The following is a 17,591-nucleotide window of genomic DNA, read 5'->3' as shown; positions in this document are numbered from 1 at the left end:
ACTTTGAAATGTTCATGCAGATGCCTATGGACCGAAGGAGATGCATTCACTTGGAGGAGTGAGACATTTTTGCTACTGAAGTATGACTATGCAGGTTATCACAAATTATTCTTCATGTAACAGAAGGTTGAAGTTAAAGGCTTGATCAAAACCTTTGTTGCAAAAGCGGAGAGAGAAGCTACTATGAAAAGTGAAGTTCTAAAGCATGATAAAGGACTGAAGTTTATGAATACTGACTTAGGTCCATTTTTGAGTGAAAATGACGTAAGCTATCAAATAAGGACCATGTACGCATCACAGCAAAATGGAAGAGGTGAGAGGGAAATGTGCATCTTGGTTGAGGCTGCTCATTCAGTGATTTCAGGAATGCTAAACATTTCTGGGCTGAAGCACTTAACATGACAGCTTATGTACTAGATCAAACAAGTCCAAGTGCTGTCAGAAGTAAAACTCATTTGGAGCTTTTTATGGCAGAGAATTGCCCTTAGAAGATTTAAAAATATTTAGGTTTCATCTGTCTGTCCTTGTACCCAAAGAAAATAGATTGAAACTAGACTCCAAAAACAAGGTAGATCTATTTATGGGTTATGATAATGATGTGAAGGGGTACAGAATATTTAAACCCTCCACAAAGAAAATTGAGGTGCATCAAGATGCAGTTTTCTTGACACCAGCAGTATCTCAAAGTGAGAAAAAACCTGATGTTCCTGCAATAGAATCAGATACAATTTGTTGTGATGATAGGTTTTGTTGTGGTGAAGAGGACATAGATATAACTTCAGAATCAGAGGAGCAGAAAGAAGAAATGAGGACTGAGGTTCTGGAAGAGAATACAAGCCAGCTTAGAGAAGAACAAGACATCAGTGAAGATAGAGAAGTTTCTTTTGAGAATGCAGAAGAAACCGTAGATGATGAACATTCTAACCCAAGAACACTGTAATTTATTGCTTGAACAGTACAGACATGCAAAAAAGAAGATACAGTACAATAAGCAATGCATAAGTGGCCGGCGAAGCCTGGTGCACTGGCCTATATATTCACTAGTTCCAAGAGGGGGTGCAACCGGCAGACTGTGAACCCAACTACTGCCATATTAGCAGGCTAGTCGAGTGACCTGTAGCAGCTGTATCAAGCTCAAACTTCACGCGCAGACCATGAAGCAATGCAAACATGGTCTTGGTTGTTGCATCACTCCTCCTCCGTAGCATCAAAGTGAGCACTGTGCTCATGCCCATTTATTCTGTGATCTACGTAGGTTGTTCAGTCATGTGATGCACTGTCACCGGTGTGTAGGGTTGGAAGTGACATGAGCATGGAAAGGTGCAGCGTCTGCCACCTGCGAGAAGCCATATGGAGTCCAATCCCAGGGAAGGCAGTTGTAGCGAAGGTGATGGGATAGGTGGTGCCGCCTATGAGGGGAACAGCCACGGCGGAGGTGGGCACCCACAGCAGAGGAGACAGTTGCAATAACATTGGCAGTGGCGGCAGAGAAGACGAGGGCACCAGTCTCGACTTAGGAGACGGCCGGGCAGACGGAGGACATGGGGGCAGTGAAGGTGCAGCCAGCCACACGGGGTCATAGCCGGTCCATGTGTCGCTACACCACCTTCAGCCATGCCAACAATACAGAGATGTCAGTGATGGGTAGTCTGCCCCCGGTAGCTGAGTGGTCAGCGTGACAGACTGTCAATCCTAAGGGCCCGGGTTCGATTCCCGGCTGGGTCGGAAATTTTCTCTGCTCAGGGACTGGCTGTTGTGTCGTCCTAATCATCATCATTTCATCCCCATCGACGCGCAGGTCGCCGAAGTGGCGTCAAATCGAAAGACCTGCACCAGGCGGACGGTCTACCCGACGGGAGGCCCTAGCCACACGACATTTCATTTCATTTCAGTGATGGGTACTCACGATTAGTGCCAGCACCTGTTTTGGCTGGCAGCCCAACGTGTGAGCCACAATTGCTGTGTCAGACTGGAAGTGTTGCAGCACTGGTGCCAGCAGATAGCCAGGTGTTGGCTGAAGCAGATTTAGCAGTATCTGGAGCTAATGACGGTGCAACAACTCTGCCAGGCTCTTTATCTCCAACAGGGGTAAACCTGTAAGAACTGAGGAACTGTTGAGATCTACTTCAGGTGACACATCCAAAACATATTTTTTCATCTGAGTCTTGAATGTTCAGACTAGTCGTTCTGATCCCCCGTTTGATTTAGGTTGGAAAAGAGGAGACGTGACATGGTGAATGCCGCTTTTTTCTAGAGAAATCTTCAAATTTGTTGACATATGAACTGGGGGCAATTGTCGGTAACAAATGTTTATAGAAGAGATGACAAACCACATATGGAAACTTAGAATAAGCATAATTTTCAACAAGAGCCTACAAGATCTACATGAATTCATTCCTGAGGCTGCTGTGAATTCGACCTCGATGATAAAGAAGCACGGGGAGCCTCCTGATGGGTGCAACAACTTGCGCTGTTTCCCCATCAGTGCCTGGCCAAAAAACATGTCAGTGTGCTAACGCTCTTGTATGTCTCACACCTCAGTGGTCCACATGTAAACACATAATCTCACACCAAAGGGTGGGAATGGTGTCCTCGGTAGCTAACAACAGTACTCCATCTAAAATAGAAACACAATTTTGTAATGCAAAATAATTTATCAAAGGATCAAGAGCACATCCTGGAGGTTTGTCTGGCCAGCCGTATTGCACAAGAGAAACAGCTTTGCTTAAAACAGGATCCACGACTACTGTGGCTGTAGTTTTAGCACTAGTAACAAGAAAACCATCAACAGCATTTTTAGCTTCCATTTCTAACTAAAAACAAAGTATTTTTCCTTTATCAAATTCTGGATCCAGATGAATCAGCAAATGTGATATGGCATCATCATTTGCATGTTGTGCTGTTGGTTGAAAATGTATCTCATAATTGCATCATGAGTGGAAAAGAGCCCACCGCTGTAAGGGATGTACAGCTTCGGCCGGCAAGGACGCTGAAGGGTTAAAAAGAGATACCAGTGGTTTGTGGTCTGTGGACAGGAAAAATTTAGACTTGTATAGAAAAACACGAAATTTTTTTTTAGAGTATATACAATCACTAGAGCCTCTTTCTCTGTCTGATAATAATGTTGCACTGAACTGAAATATTTAGAGGCTTATGCAGTATGGTAGTCTGAACCATCTTCGTACTTACAAGTAAGGATAGCATCAAGGCGAAACTGAGATGTGTCTCACCAACACTAGGTACTGGCTCAGCTGAAAGTGACCAAACAAGGGACTAACTGCAGCTTGGATTTCAATAACTGGAATGGCTGCTCACAAGCTGAAGACCAGTGGAAAGGAATATCTTGATGTAACAATGCATAGAGTGGTTGTGCTGCATTATGAATTTGTGGTAGTATGCAGTTTTGCCCAATAATGCCTGTAATTCCTTGATAGATGTGGGGTGTGGCAGTGTGGCAATAGCATCAATATTCCAGCACACAACACATCAAAACCCAAATACACTCCTGGAAATGGAAAAAAGAACACATTGACACCGGTGTGTCAGACCCACCATACTTGCTCCGGACACTGCGAGAGGGCTGTACAAGCAATGATCACACGCACGGCACAGCGGACACACCAGGAACCGCGGTGTTGGCCGTCGAATGGCGCTAGCCGCGCAGCATTTGTGCACCGCCACCGTCAGTGTCAGCCAGTTTGCCGTGGCATACGGAGCTCCATCGCAGTCTTTAACACTGGTAGCATGCCGCGACAGCGTGGACGTGAACCGTATGTGCAGTTGACGGACTTTGAGCGAGGGCGTATAGTGGGCATGCGGGAGGCCGGGTGGACGTACCGCCGAATTGCTCAACACGTGGGGCGTGAGGTCTCCACAGTACATCGATGTTGTCGCCAGTGGTCGGCGGAAGGTGCACGTGCCCGTCGACCTTGGACCGGACCGCAGTGATGCACGGATGCACGCCAAGACCGTAGGATCCTACGCAGTGCCGTAGGGGACCGCACCGCCACTTCCCAGCAAATTAGAGACACTGTTGCTCCTGGGGTATCGGCGAGGACCATTCGCAACCGTCTCCATGAAGCTGGGCTACGGTCCCACACACCGTTAGGCCGTCTTCCGCTCACGCCCCAACATCGTGCAGCCCGCCTCCAGTGGTGTCGCGACAGGCGTGAATGGAGGCACGAATGGAGACGTGTCGTCTTCAGCGATGAGAGTCGCTTCTGCCTTGGTGCCAATGATGGTCGTATGCGTGTTTGGCGCCGTGCAGGTGAGCGCCACAATCAGGACTGCATACGACCGAGGCACACAGGGCCAACACCCGGCATCATGGTGTGGGGAGCGATCTCCTACACTGGCCGTACACCACTGGTGATCGTCGAGGGGACACTGAATAGTGCACGGTACATCCAAACCGTCATCGAACCCATCGTTCTACCATTCCTAGACCGGCAAGGGAACTTGCTGTTCCAACAGGACAATGCACGTCCGCATGTATCCCGTGCCACCCAACGTGCTCTAGAAGGTGTAAGTCAACTACCCTGGCCAGCAAGATCTCCGGATCTGTCCCCCATTGAGCATGTTTGGGACTGGATGAAGCGTCGTCTCACGCGGTCTGCACGTCCAGCACGAACGCTGGTCCAACTGAGGCGCCAGGTGGAAATGGCATGGCAAGCCGTTCCACAGGACTACATCCAGCATCTCTACGATCGTCTCCATGGGAGAATAGCAGCCTGCATTGCTGCGAAAGGTGGATATACACTGTACTAGTGCCGACATTGTGCATGCTCTGTTGCCGGTGTCTATGTGCCTGTGGTTCTGTCAGTGTGATCATGTGATGTATCTGACCCCAGGAATGTGTCAATAAAGTTTCCCCATCGTGGGACAATGAATTCACGGTGTTCTTATTTCAATTTCCAGGAGTGTATATAATAGATGGTTGAACAACAACAAATTGCACTTTAGCCCTACAGACCGTAAAACAGGAAATAGAGCTCGAAGGTTCTGCAAATGTTCCACTGTAGAGGCTCCAGACCCTACAATGTCATCCAAATAGTTGATGCAGTGTGGAACTGATGTAATAAGTTGCTCTAAATAGCATTGGAAAATAGCTGTGTGCTTGCTACACCAAAAGGCAAATGCTGTTATTGATAAAGCCCAAATGGGGTATTGATAAATAGCAGGCATTCAGGTTCCTTGTTGAGTGGCTGCTGTAAATATGCCTCTGCCAAGTCAGACTTTAAAAAATAATGCCTCTGTGACACTGGAGTCAAAGAGGGAGAACCCAAGTCCACGTAAGTGTGAGAAATCACCAAAGTTGCTGCTGCATTTGTGTCCATCTGCATCTCAGTGACTTGTTCAACACACGCCCTTCAGTGTATGACATGCTTTAAGACACCATCACTACTGGCATACTGTTCAAATCCATATTTGTTTCATCCTCACTCGGGTTTGGAGAGGAGTTATATACAGATGCAATGTGCCCTTTCTTATGGCACCTATTACACATTGGCCAGCATTTGGGGCATGCTGTCCATTCATTTTGAATGAAGCTGTATGGGCATGCAGGCAGCTGAGCATGAGGCTACTGCTATTGTGATGGAGGTTGTTGCTGCCAGAAATGCTGATTGCCTATATGCTGCAATATCATCTACATTCTCTTGCGAACTGACTGAAGGCTGAGAGGGTCTGTTCAGTCGCGACTGGTAAATGATGCAGACCTAGTAATAAAAGTTGAGAGGAACTGATTTCTAAAAATTCAGACCAGGCTTGTATCTGACCACCTGCAGCCCAGGAAACTTCAGATCACTGAGCAACATTCAATACTTCCCTAAGAACAGGATTTTCACACTGTAGAGCTTGCTCCTATCTTCCCTATCTGAAGCAAAATGTGTGATTGCATCACGAACCATTTCATTTGCATATGATTCCTGATGAACTTTTTTCACATAATTACAATGACAAGTTTATGTTGTTCTGCTAATCATGCCCTGTATGACTGTTTTCGAAGCTTTTGGCAGTGATAAAACTTTACATGAGCAGCAATAATGTGAATACGTTTACTGTGATTGGTAGAAAGTAACTCACACATACGATTGAAAGAAAGACTTGAAGGTTCTTGTAAGTGTGTGAGCTGACACAACAACTGATACATGTGGGGTGAAATCCATGACAAAAGTGGGCCTCTCACAGGTTTATGTCTATTACCCCAAATGCCTGGAAATGTTTGCTGCAGATGTTTTTTGTAAGAGTCCCATTCTTCTGCGGCATTGTCATCCCCAGGGAATGGCAGTGTTTATATTGTCGGAAGGCCCGAAGGTTGTGCCAGTGCAGTTGTTTTGGGGTATAGTGTTTTATAGGTGTCTAAGAAACAATCCGAAGTGTCTCTGTCATCAACAGAACCAGAATTTGTAGCTTTAACCATGGCAATTAGTGAGCCTGTTGGCTCAGTAATTTGTGTTATAGTCTTTCTGGCAATCAAAAAGCTGTTATACTTTATGATGACAGTATGCCAGTAATAAGTCTTTGTAAGAACCCCCAGTTCCATTATGAACTAATGCATATATATATGTCCAAATTTTGTTTGGGAAGGAGAAAATTTTTGCTAAAAAGTTCTGTTAAACACATTAGCACAAATGAGAAACAAGCTGACCCACTATGTAAAATAAAATTTGAAAAATTTAGAGCTATGTTAGGACTTATGTAAAGCTTGGTTGTTAACATCGAGGGAAGGTGTTGGTGGTACATTGTTAATGTTCTTTTAGTTTGTGTTAACTTCCATTTTTCAGGTGCTTTTGTTTTTTTGTTTATTGTCTGTGTATGTAATTGTCATCCACCATAGAGTGTAAATTTTTCCATTGTATACCAGTCCTGTTGCAATGTGAGGCACTGCTGTTTTGTTACTTTGCAGCAAGAAAGTGTTTTTCACGACATCATCAATGAACTAAGATAGTTAAGTTGCTTTCAGGTAAGAAGTAATGGAGGATATGAGTAAACTTGAATCTCGTCTTCCTTGAGGTTGATCAAAACATTCTATTGTTGTGGCATCCAGCAGTCTGGTTTTCCTTTTCACAGTCACAAAATTGTGATGGCATTGAAGAAAGAAGGGCGCAGAAATGGAAAGCACTGATAAATATTTGTAAATCAGTTGGTAGCAGCCAATGCAAGGAGAAAGCACACTAATGTGTCGTTGCAGTGTTGTCCTCAGTGGGCATCACTGAGAAGGTGAAGTTCTTTAATCTCAGGCTCCATGTTGTTTTATTTACTACTACAGTATGCTAGATACTTTGTCATGTCCACATTTAGCTTCTACTTCTTGAGAAACATAGAAATCGTCAAAATCAGTTTTCACATTGTGTATGCAGAATACGTAACACAAGACTTTCTTCAGATAAAACATTTCCTGAAGAGGCAAGTTTCGTAAACAGGGTGTATACACCTTGGGACAACAGCGAAATCTGGGAAAAATATGGAATATTTTCATCCAGGAAAAACCCACAATTTTTTAGAATTCAGGAATTTTCCTTTGTTGTGGCTTTCAATTAATTTTTTGTTATTTTGGCTGGTGGTAAGAACTGATACTTAATAAAGAATTTTGCTTGAGCCCGCTACTGCAAAACAATACTGCAGCAATAAAGTGTAAAAGAGAGACTAACGCCAAAATAACCAAAGTTTCTTCAGATATAACATTTCCTGAAGAGAGAAGTTTCATAAACAGGGAGTATATATACACCCTTGGACAATTTGGGAAAATGTGAGATTTTTTCATCTAGGAAAAACCCAGGAATGTTTCAGAATTCTAGGAATTTTTAGAATTCCAGGAATTTTTTATAATTCTGGGAATTTTTCATAGTTTTTGTTTCAGTTAAATATTTGCAATTTTGACTGGTAAGAACTGATGCCCTAACAAAGAATTTTGGTTTAGCCCACTACTGCAGAATAATTCTGCAGTAGTGAAACAAAAATGAGAGTATAATACCAAAATAAAATTTTAATTGCAAAGAAAGTGTGTTATTAACAGCAACAAAACACACTGCATACATAAGTGTGTCAAAGGCCCTAGGATGAAGACTATGCAATACTTCGTAACAACAAATTAAATCATAGAAAGGTGAACAAAGTATGAGTGTTGAAATTTGTAGGTGGTGCTAATGCAGGGGAGATGGCATTTCATTGTGAACTGCTTGGAGATGATGAGTTGCGGGTACGGATACTGATATGGTTTCTGCTTGATTGACCAGCTCTCTGTAGTGGGCAAACGGAAGGGCTACCAATAGCACAGTGGAGGGTGAAACAAAGGATGAGGATTGAAAGGTGGCATTGAAGTTGTAGAGAAGGAGAAAATGTTGGTGTGGTTATGAGAGGAGCGGTGACAGAAGGGATCTATGGTGCTGTGAGGTGGGAGGGGCTGCTCAAAGTTGGGATCGAATGCACAAAAGGAGGGTGTCTACTTGGGAAAGGAGGAAGTTGGAGTGGGTTTGGGACTATGTAGCATTGGCAGTTAAATGAAATAGTGAACGAGTTGCCCAGGTGACCATATAGAGAATACATGAATGCTCAAATGGGTGCATGTTTTGAAGGACAGTGGTGATGAAGTGAATGATGTCTTCAGCAATGGGAATAGGACATTGGGAGTTGTTTGAGTGGAGTGTATGTCAGTAGGGTGGGGTGGGATGGTCAGTTTTTGTTGGAGAGCATTTGGCTGTACACTTATAGGAGTAATTGAGATGGGATTGGTTGCAAATGTTGCAGGTTGGTGGCAACTGGAGGTTGGGACAGTGTTGGTACAGGTGGATCACTTTGCAGTGGGAGGCAGGTAGGAGGATGTTTGCAGTCCGAAGTTAAACAATCATTGTAGATGAGGCATCTGTGGCAATGGTAGGCTCGGGATTGGGAGCAGGAAGGCTGTACTTTGTGTTTGTGGCAATAGATAAAGGCTCCATTCTGAAGGAGGTGATCAGTGATTGAGGGATCTTTGGAAAAGATGCAAATGAGGTATGTAGGATCAGAATGGTGATTAATTCAAAGGGCTTTTCAGATTTTGGAGTCAGGATTGGAATTTAGCTCCTGTTCAACTTCCCCCTCTGTGATCTTGGGACTTTTCAGATTTTGGAGTCAGTATTGGAATTCTCATGTTTAGCCTCCCCCTCTGTAATATTGGGGTCCACACACTTTATCACACCAGTGAAAGTGAAAGTTGACAGGGGGAGGGCGGGAGGGGGGGGGGGGGTGCTGAGTTTATCTTAGTCATTGTAGGCTGAGTGGCAGGAGGGAGCCATGTGGACCAAAATCAGGATCACGGCATTTGATGATTAACGGAATCTTTGCAAGGTATGAGTTGTGATATGTTGAGTTTCAGAAGATACTTTTTTTATTTCTAGGGAAAGTGTTTTAGGATTGAAGAATCTGTGTAGGTGGTGTTTCTGCTTTTGTAGACAGCAACAACGGAGTTGCAGAGTATGCTGGAGTGGTAACATCTGCAAATGAGGAGTTAATTAAGTTTGAGGGTGCAGTGTGTGTGAGTGGGAAGGCAGATGAGGACATCCAAGTAGTCGGGAGGGAAGGAAAGGAAGGAAGAGCTCCTACAGTGCAGAGCATTAGACGATGGCAAGAACAATTCCACAGAAACTCGTTGTTTGTGTAAAGGCAAATCATCTGGCTGTCTCTGAGTGTCTGACACAGACATTGAACAGATCTGCCATAGTTTCACAAGGAGTCCACAGACACCTGTTCGCCATGCAGCTCAACAGCTGAACATGCTCCTGATGTCCATCTGGTGTGTGTTGCATTGATGTTTACACGTGAAACCATTTAAAATGCAGCTACTGCAAGCTCTTTGTGAAGGTGACAAACAACAATGTGTGGACTTATGTAATTTCGTTCTTGGCAAGATGGAGGATGACAGTTTTCTTCCATGGTTAGAGTTTAGTGACGAGGCAACATTCCATTTAAAAGGAAAGGTAAACAAACCATAAACCATCATAATGTGAGTATATGGGATACGGAACAACCCCATGAAGTTGTACAACATGAGAGGGACTCTCCAAAATTTAATGTGTTCTGTGCAGTTTCGCAGGAAAAGGTTTATGGTCCATTGTTCTTTGCCAAGAACACTGTTACAGGAAGCACTTATCTCAGTATGCTTGGGAACTTTCTCTTCTCACAGTTGGAGACTGATTTGAATGACTTCGTTTACCAACCGGATGGGAAACCATCACACTGGAATCAGGAACTGCAGCAATTTTTAGATCTGAGGATTACTGAACAAGGCATCGGTTGCAGCTGATTAAATGATTCAGCCTTACATTACTGGCATCCACGGTGTCCGGAACTGACTGTGTGTATTATTTCTTGCCGGGGTTTATAAAAAAACTTGTATATGTGTCTCTGTTAACATCAACAATGAATGAACTGAGAAATTGCGTAACAGCAGCTGTAGAAGCTATAACTCAAGACATGCTCACTGCAGTGTGGGAACCATTTGAACTTCGCATTTTCATATTCCGTGCATCACGAGGGGCGCATATTGGACACCTACGAAAAGGTATGAAAAAAAGGACTTTTTGAGTTTCCCATTCCTCAAAAAAACATATATGTTTATTAGTTTCAGAAATATAGACGTGCCAAATCAGATGATTCTTTTTGATTCACGCTGTATAATACAAGAAGCTGTGATCCAAATCACTCACAATGAAAATCTTGCTTACTGTGCTAACGCTGTGTTACATGATCAATAACTTTGCATATAGTCTGCATTTCCTGCTTTGTTTCAATGCTGGCTTTGAGCAAGAATTCAGTAAACATTTTGCCAAAATCTGTATAAAAACCAGTGTTGGAGGTTGTGAGAACATCAAAGGAAACTTAAAATGTGGGAAATGTAATATGAAATCTTTAATGACAGGAAAGCATTGTACTGAGGGAATAGGGCTTCTGTTGGGACTGACAAAAGTCATCATAAAAAGCAGGGAAATGTTAAATACAGGAAAATAAAAGCGGGGTTTCACAGTATGTTGTATGAACATTAATTTAAACCACTAACTTTTCCTATCTGTGTGTTCTTACTACTTAATAGTGATGTTACTATTGGGTGACTACCAGTACATAATGTGTTGTGTGCTCTGCATATCTGCTGTCATTGCTGGCAAGATCAAAGATTTTTCTACAATACATCCTTTTCTGCTTGGTTTCATTTCCTAGAGTCCACCAGCTTAGCTTAGTACTAACATGCTACCATGCAGTGGGCCTGGGTTCAATTACTGGCTATGTTGGACATTTTCTCCGCCTGTGGACTGTGTGTTGTGTTGTTGTTATCATCATCTCATCACCAAAGCACAAGTCACCCAATGTGGCGCCACCTGAAATAAGACTTGCACCTGACAGCTGAAGTTCCCCGGCACCCAGGCAACAATGCCATGTGTCCATTTCGTTTCATTTCCTAAAGTGCTGGGAAATTCTGCATCACTGGATAAATCCTTTACCATTTGAAGGACTGGTAAGTTTTACGGCTTTGAAGGGAAGCATGTTGTCACTTAACACTGAAATAATGTCATTTCCCCCAGAAAAAAGTGTATTTTTAATTAGGAGAACTCTGGGAAATTTCTTTTTTCTTGTCCATGTAATACACCTTGGTAAAGAAAGGTTTTGCATTTATATTTTCTGTTATTTCTTCACAAGCAATACAGAAATTGGTTTGAGGACGTCCAAATCACTGATCATAATTTTCGTGTAGGTACTTTCTTTAAGAGTCATATTTTACTTCTTTTGAAAGGTGTGGATGTTTTATTACAAAAGAGGTCATGCGTGATTTTAATGTTATGTTCAGCACTCAAATCCTTTATATTCTGATTGTAATTGTGTGTGTCAACAGGTAATTCGTTAATGTGTTTACACCAGTAAAATTTCTAATGTTATTCTGTATTGCATTACTGTGATATCCATGGTTGCCTCTTTTACCCACAGCAAACTGGTTTGCAGTAATGAACGACATTAATTGAAAGTTTGCTTTATTATTTACGCTAAATGCATTCTTTACATGATAAACAAAAATACTGTCTCATTTGAGTGGTGCTACTCTTTGAGATCACTTCCCTAAAGGTGATTTTCAGTAAATCAGCACCATTAAGAAAGTGTGTCACTCATTTTTAAAATATACGTCAAACAAAGTTTTGTAGCAAAGTTTCTTCTCATATGCACTTAACCTCTCAGTACGTTTATGTTTACAAGAGCGAACACCACTATTATTTGTCATAGATGGTACTGTTGCGCCTGTCCTATTACACATCACAAAGCTACATGTTTATGGGTAACGAACTCCATTCTTCTTTTTTTATATAAACGAGAATGAAAGATCACAACAGCTCTAGACGTGTTAACGTGCTCACCTTTGTACCTGTCCCTGTGTATGCGTTGCCACGTTCAGAGTACCAAGTAAAAGGACTGGTGGTGTGTGTAAACACGTTCAGAGCACACAGGGACAGGTACAAAGGCACACGCTTTTAACACATTCAGAGCAATTAAAGGGTTAATAGCTTTCAGATTTTATCCTTTGGTGAGCTAGAGTACACACATGCCCATGCCTTACATGCTAGTGACTAGACTGATAGTGCCAGTGCTCCTTTGCAGCAGATGAAATGGTTATGATGGTGATTGTGTCAGATGGGGTGGGTGGAGGGAGGAGGAGGCAGGATTTGGGTCGAAGGGAGGGAGGCGGATGGTTTGCTGGCTAAGAATGCCACAGGGGCGGGGGGTTGGCAGGTATTTATTCTGGCACAAACGTAACAGCCAGTGGGAAGCAGCACATGCTGAATGTGATGTGGAGACATGAATTGGGTGTGGACGACAGGATGGAGGAAGTAGAAACTTGGGTGGAGAGTGGCAGTGACTGTGAGTCACCTGTGATTGAGGCTCCTGCAGTCATCCTGGCCTCAGTCTCAAGTAACCCCTTTCTCTGCTTTCTCCACCCAACAGCTTCCCCTTCCTCCATACTGTCAGCCCCCCTTCCATTTCACATCCCCATGTCACCCTCAGCATCGGTTGCCTCCCATCAGCACGAAATGGGCAAAGTGCTGAATGGTGCACACCAGTATCCCCTCTCCAGAAAAGGGCAGATCAAAGGCCAAAGCCATGCTTATTGTCTTCTTATGCACACGGGATGTGGTTGAACACCACTTTCTTTCTGAGGGATAAACCTTCATTCGCACTTTCTACACGAAAGTGCTGAAGATGTTGAAGAAATGGGGGAACTGAGTGAAGGCAGTTACTGCTGTTAATTAGAAACTACATCATGGTAATGCAGTAAACCACAGGCCATTGACTATCTGCCTTGGAATGGCATTGCAACATTTCCCTAGGCCCCCTGCATTACTGAAGTGGCCCAGCAGAGCTTTTTCAGTTTCCCTCAAATCAAGACAACCTTCAAAGTTCAATGCCCAGGCATGGTAAGAGAAATCAAAGTGGCATTGAAATAATTTCTGTAAAAGGTCTTCCAGGGCACCTTCCAAGATGGAAAATTTGTTCACAGAAGCATGTCAACACCTATATTTCCTGTTTCAAAAACCTTAAATTGTTTGAGGTGATGTCTTCAATAATTTTTTTCTCAAATTTGTGCTCATTGCTCTTTATACAAACCCAGCATTCCACCCAGGATTTCCAAATATTGCATGAGTTGTATGAATCTGTTACAGACATAGAAATATGGTACATATCATGAAAATCTACCTGTTTAAATTGACGGAGGTGATTGCTATCAGCTGCGGCAGGACATTAAGCAGAATCAGTGGCAATGAACAAAAACGTGTACTGGGCTGGGATTCGAACCTGGGATCTCTTGCTTACTAGGCAGATGTGGTAACCAAAGCGCCATCTGGGACACGAGTGTTATTGCAACTGCATGGACTACCTTGGTATGCTTTAAGATCAATCTGCACTCTCATTAAATTCCATCTATCCACAGTCCTTGTCTTTTACACTCCTGCCCACTACTTAGAGATTCCCACAGGAGGTCGGACATATTTGTGCATTTGCATTGAAGAAAGTGGATCCATTGCCCAATCAGGCTTATGAATTATTTGAATGCTTGGTATCTGTTCCTTTGAAAGAACAGACACCACGCAGATCCATCACCTGTGAAATGCTGTATGTAATGTCCCGCTGCAGCTGACAGCAGTCATCCCCCTTCAGTTTACATGCAGCGTTTCACAGGTGCGGGGTATGCGTGGTGTCTGTTTTTTGAAGGAACAGATACCATGCATTCAAATAAATCTATACATGTTTGTGATATATAGGTTAGTTATTTTATATGTACAACTTGCTTACATATGTAGATAAGGGATTTGATGTGGATGCCAACTGTGTGCAGTGGAATTTCAACAAGGAAAGGTTTCTATTTAAAATACTGTGTTCAAAAAGAAGTGTAATTTTATCACTTGCAATTTCCGAATATCATGTAAGATAAAATGTTTATATTGATGCAGACAAAATAGACCTGTGGACGAAAATAGTGAGGGAAAAGCAAGATATGTATGAGGATCTGCAAAAGGAGGAGGAAAGGTTGAGTATTGAGTTAGCAGCCCACAATGATGATACAGCTACTCTGGACAGAAAAATAAAAGAAACAGAAGCAAGAGAAGAAATCATCTCAGAAAAAATTAAACAGGTTATTTTTCTTATTTATGTAATCTTCCTGGAATTTTTATCACCTTATATTATTAACACTATGACATATTTACACTTCCTGCTTCCCAATAAAAAGTAAAAACTTGCAGATATTGTGTGCATTTGCATTAAAATCTGCATTTCACTTTTGTTTGGGGCTTTGGCATTCAGTGCTGTGGGATACATAAAATTTACAATATGGATCTCTTTTGTGTATTGACTTCCTGTGTTAAAACTGATTTCCATTGTGATATGAGTAAAATTTTATATTGTGTCTGGGTATGAATGGTTAATATGAATGATTCAAACATTACACTAGAAGAAATGTGATCACTGACGGAATCCAGGAGCCACAGAGAAATGCATTACTGTATCAGCACTATGTTACAGTGCCAGTATTGCTAACCAATATACAGGGTATTACACCTGACTTTGCGACTTCATATATTACCGAAATGGAACAATGTGAATAATGCAGTTGGCCAGGGATGCCACTACATCATGGGCTTAAACACTGTGCCGGAACACATAATCCATAAAGGTCAATAAACACCACTTTCAGCACAAAGTTAAGTTTTTTATTAAACAGAACAACTATGCCTTTTCTGCAGAAATGAAAACTGGAGGTGCAACTTAGTGATAAGACATGGTTCTAGTGCCATAAACACAATTATTAATAACATATAGCCCCCAGAAATTTCAAGGTTGTACATGACATCCAGCATGGAGAATTCACTTACAAATAACTAGTAACATCATGTCCGATAAACCTATTTCACCTCAACAGATGTTCAAAGTGCCCACCATTTGTATCAGTGCACCTGTGGAGACAATGTACAAGTGAGCGTTACAGAGATTGTAGTGTTTCCGCACACAGTGGTAATACATTTTTGTGTACCTTCTGCTGTCGTTGGGGGTTCATGGTACACACTTTCTTTCATCTACACCCCAGAGAAAGTAGTCTAATGGCATCAAGTCGGCAGATCAGGCTGACCAGTTCACAGGACATTCCTGTCCAATCCACCAGTTTGGAAACATTGTATCCACAACTTCCCTAGGAACACTTGTGTAGTGTGTGGGGCATCCTTCAAGCTGTAACCACATTGACAGATGTGTTTCCAATCCCATGACCTCCATGAGAAGAGGTAGAGTGTCTTGCAGAAACTATGCATATTGCTTTCAGGTTAATGTTCCCTGATAAAAATGGGGGCCTACAATACAGGTACCAGTTGTGCTGTACCAAACATTGACACCCCCACTGTCGTTAAAGAGTTGCCACGCAGAGAAAGTAGGGATTTTGCATGGGTTGGTAGTGTGTGTTCCACATATTCACATGAGCATGATTTGTGAATGAAGCTTCATCCATAAACACCATATGATGTAGGAAGTCAGGATAACCTTGCAACCAGTGAAGTGCAAAATGACAGAATTCAATGTGGGATACAAAGTCATTCCCACACAGTTCCTGCTGGAGTGAGATACAACATGGATGAAATGAATGGCTGTGCAAAATTCTCCACACATTACTATGACTTATCTCAGAACCGTGTGCAATCTGTCATAGTCTCACCTCAGGACTGTGCACTACAGCAACCAAAACAGCAATTTTTGTTGTTGTTGTTAGCTGTTGTGTTTGTACATTGACAGTTTCTGGACGCCTAGCTGCCTTTTTCTGTGAGATTTGTACAGGTATTGGAAATTGTATGATGTGAAGGAGTCTGTTGATGTCAGTAGCATTCACTGTACATTGGTACAATAGTGGTTGCATTTCTGTGACATTCACCATAAATAAACATCATATCTAGTTTTTCCTCATTACTGGAGACTGGCATATAGATGAGATGACCACAAATTTCACCAAAACAGGGAAACTGCCATCCAAAATGTATGTGCATCACATTGTATTTTCCTGTTTGACCATGATGGCAGTACAGCAGGTCCAAACAGGATACGCTAGTAGATTGAACAGTGTAGGTAGAGTGTGTCTACTGTTAGTGGTCTGTTTCACCAGGCTGCAGGACAGTGCAGGCATCCCTTGTCCTGCCCATTAGAGTAGAAACCGTGGCACTATTTTTATCCTTTAAAGGCTAATATTTTAGAATGTATGAGGCTTATAACATTAAAACCAAGTATACCATAATTAATTATACTTCTAGTTTTCATTTCTGTAGGAAAAACATAAATGTTCCTTTTAAAAAACCTGACTTTGCGTGGAAAGGGTGTTCTTAAATTTTTTTCCGGTAATATGTGAGGTGGAAGAATTAGATGCAACACTTGTGCCTCCTATATAAATCAAATTTTTCAGCATTTGCTTCATTCCATGAGCTATTTAAAAGTGATTCTAATTTTTTTGTTTGGTGGTCCAGTCAGGACAGAAACTTGTCTCAGTGTTATTTTATTTGACAGAAGTCTTTTTTAAATAACAACCCAAAACAAAAATAAAATCACAAGGAAAAATGCACATAATTTGATCTCTTAATTCCATTACTATACTTTGTGGCTGTGGTTCCCAACTTTTGTGAAACAATTATCCCCAAACGAAGACATCTAGAAACCAATACCCCTACAAGGTTTGGCATGTAACTAAAATTTAGAGTGGAGAAAAATACTGTTTATCCTATTTTTAAAGTTACAGAAAATTACAAACATTTCATCAATGTTCAACAAATGGAACATGTTTTGTATGTGCTATATTAAAGAACTGATTGAACTTTGAACACAATTTACAATGTGCACTGGCTGACAAGGTGAAGGCCTCAGACGTGGCCAACCGATTCAGTTCAAATTTGGCAGATCACTTGTGTACCCCTGCCCACTTTTGTGAAAATCACCCGTAAGGGTTATGATGAGCAATAAACCCAAAATTGGTGGGACCGATAGATAATTGTAAACAAAGCATTTTTTTATCATCAGGTATGGGGTCCGCAAACCCATACTTTTCC

The 17,591-nt window shown here is 42.2% G+C and overlaps 1 protein-coding gene across 1 annotated transcript in view; it reads left to right on the top strand.

The window, feature by feature from the left end:
• Nucleotides 1–940, top strand: part of LOC124796068 (structural maintenance of chromosomes protein 1A-like) — a 116,005-nt gene extending 115,065 nt beyond the window's left edge. Inside the window, exon 9 of the mRNA XM_047260154.1 lies at nucleotides 489–940. Within this exon, the coding sequence (XP_047116110.1) occupies nucleotides 489–940 (452 nt within the window). The remainder of the gene's footprint in view (nucleotides 1–488) is intronic.
• Nucleotides 941–17,591: the final 16,651 nt, after the last annotated feature.

Source organism: Schistocerca piceifrons, chromosome 4 (genome assembly GCF_021461385.2).
Source record: "Schistocerca piceifrons isolate TAMUIC-IGC-003096 chromosome 4, iqSchPice1.1, whole genome shotgun sequence".
In the NCBI taxonomy this organism is placed as follows: domain Eukaryota; kingdom Metazoa; phylum Arthropoda; class Insecta; order Orthoptera; family Acrididae; genus Schistocerca; species Schistocerca piceifrons.
The sequence above is the reverse complement of the archived record's forward strand: the minus strand, read 5'-3'. Positions and strand labels throughout refer to the sequence as shown.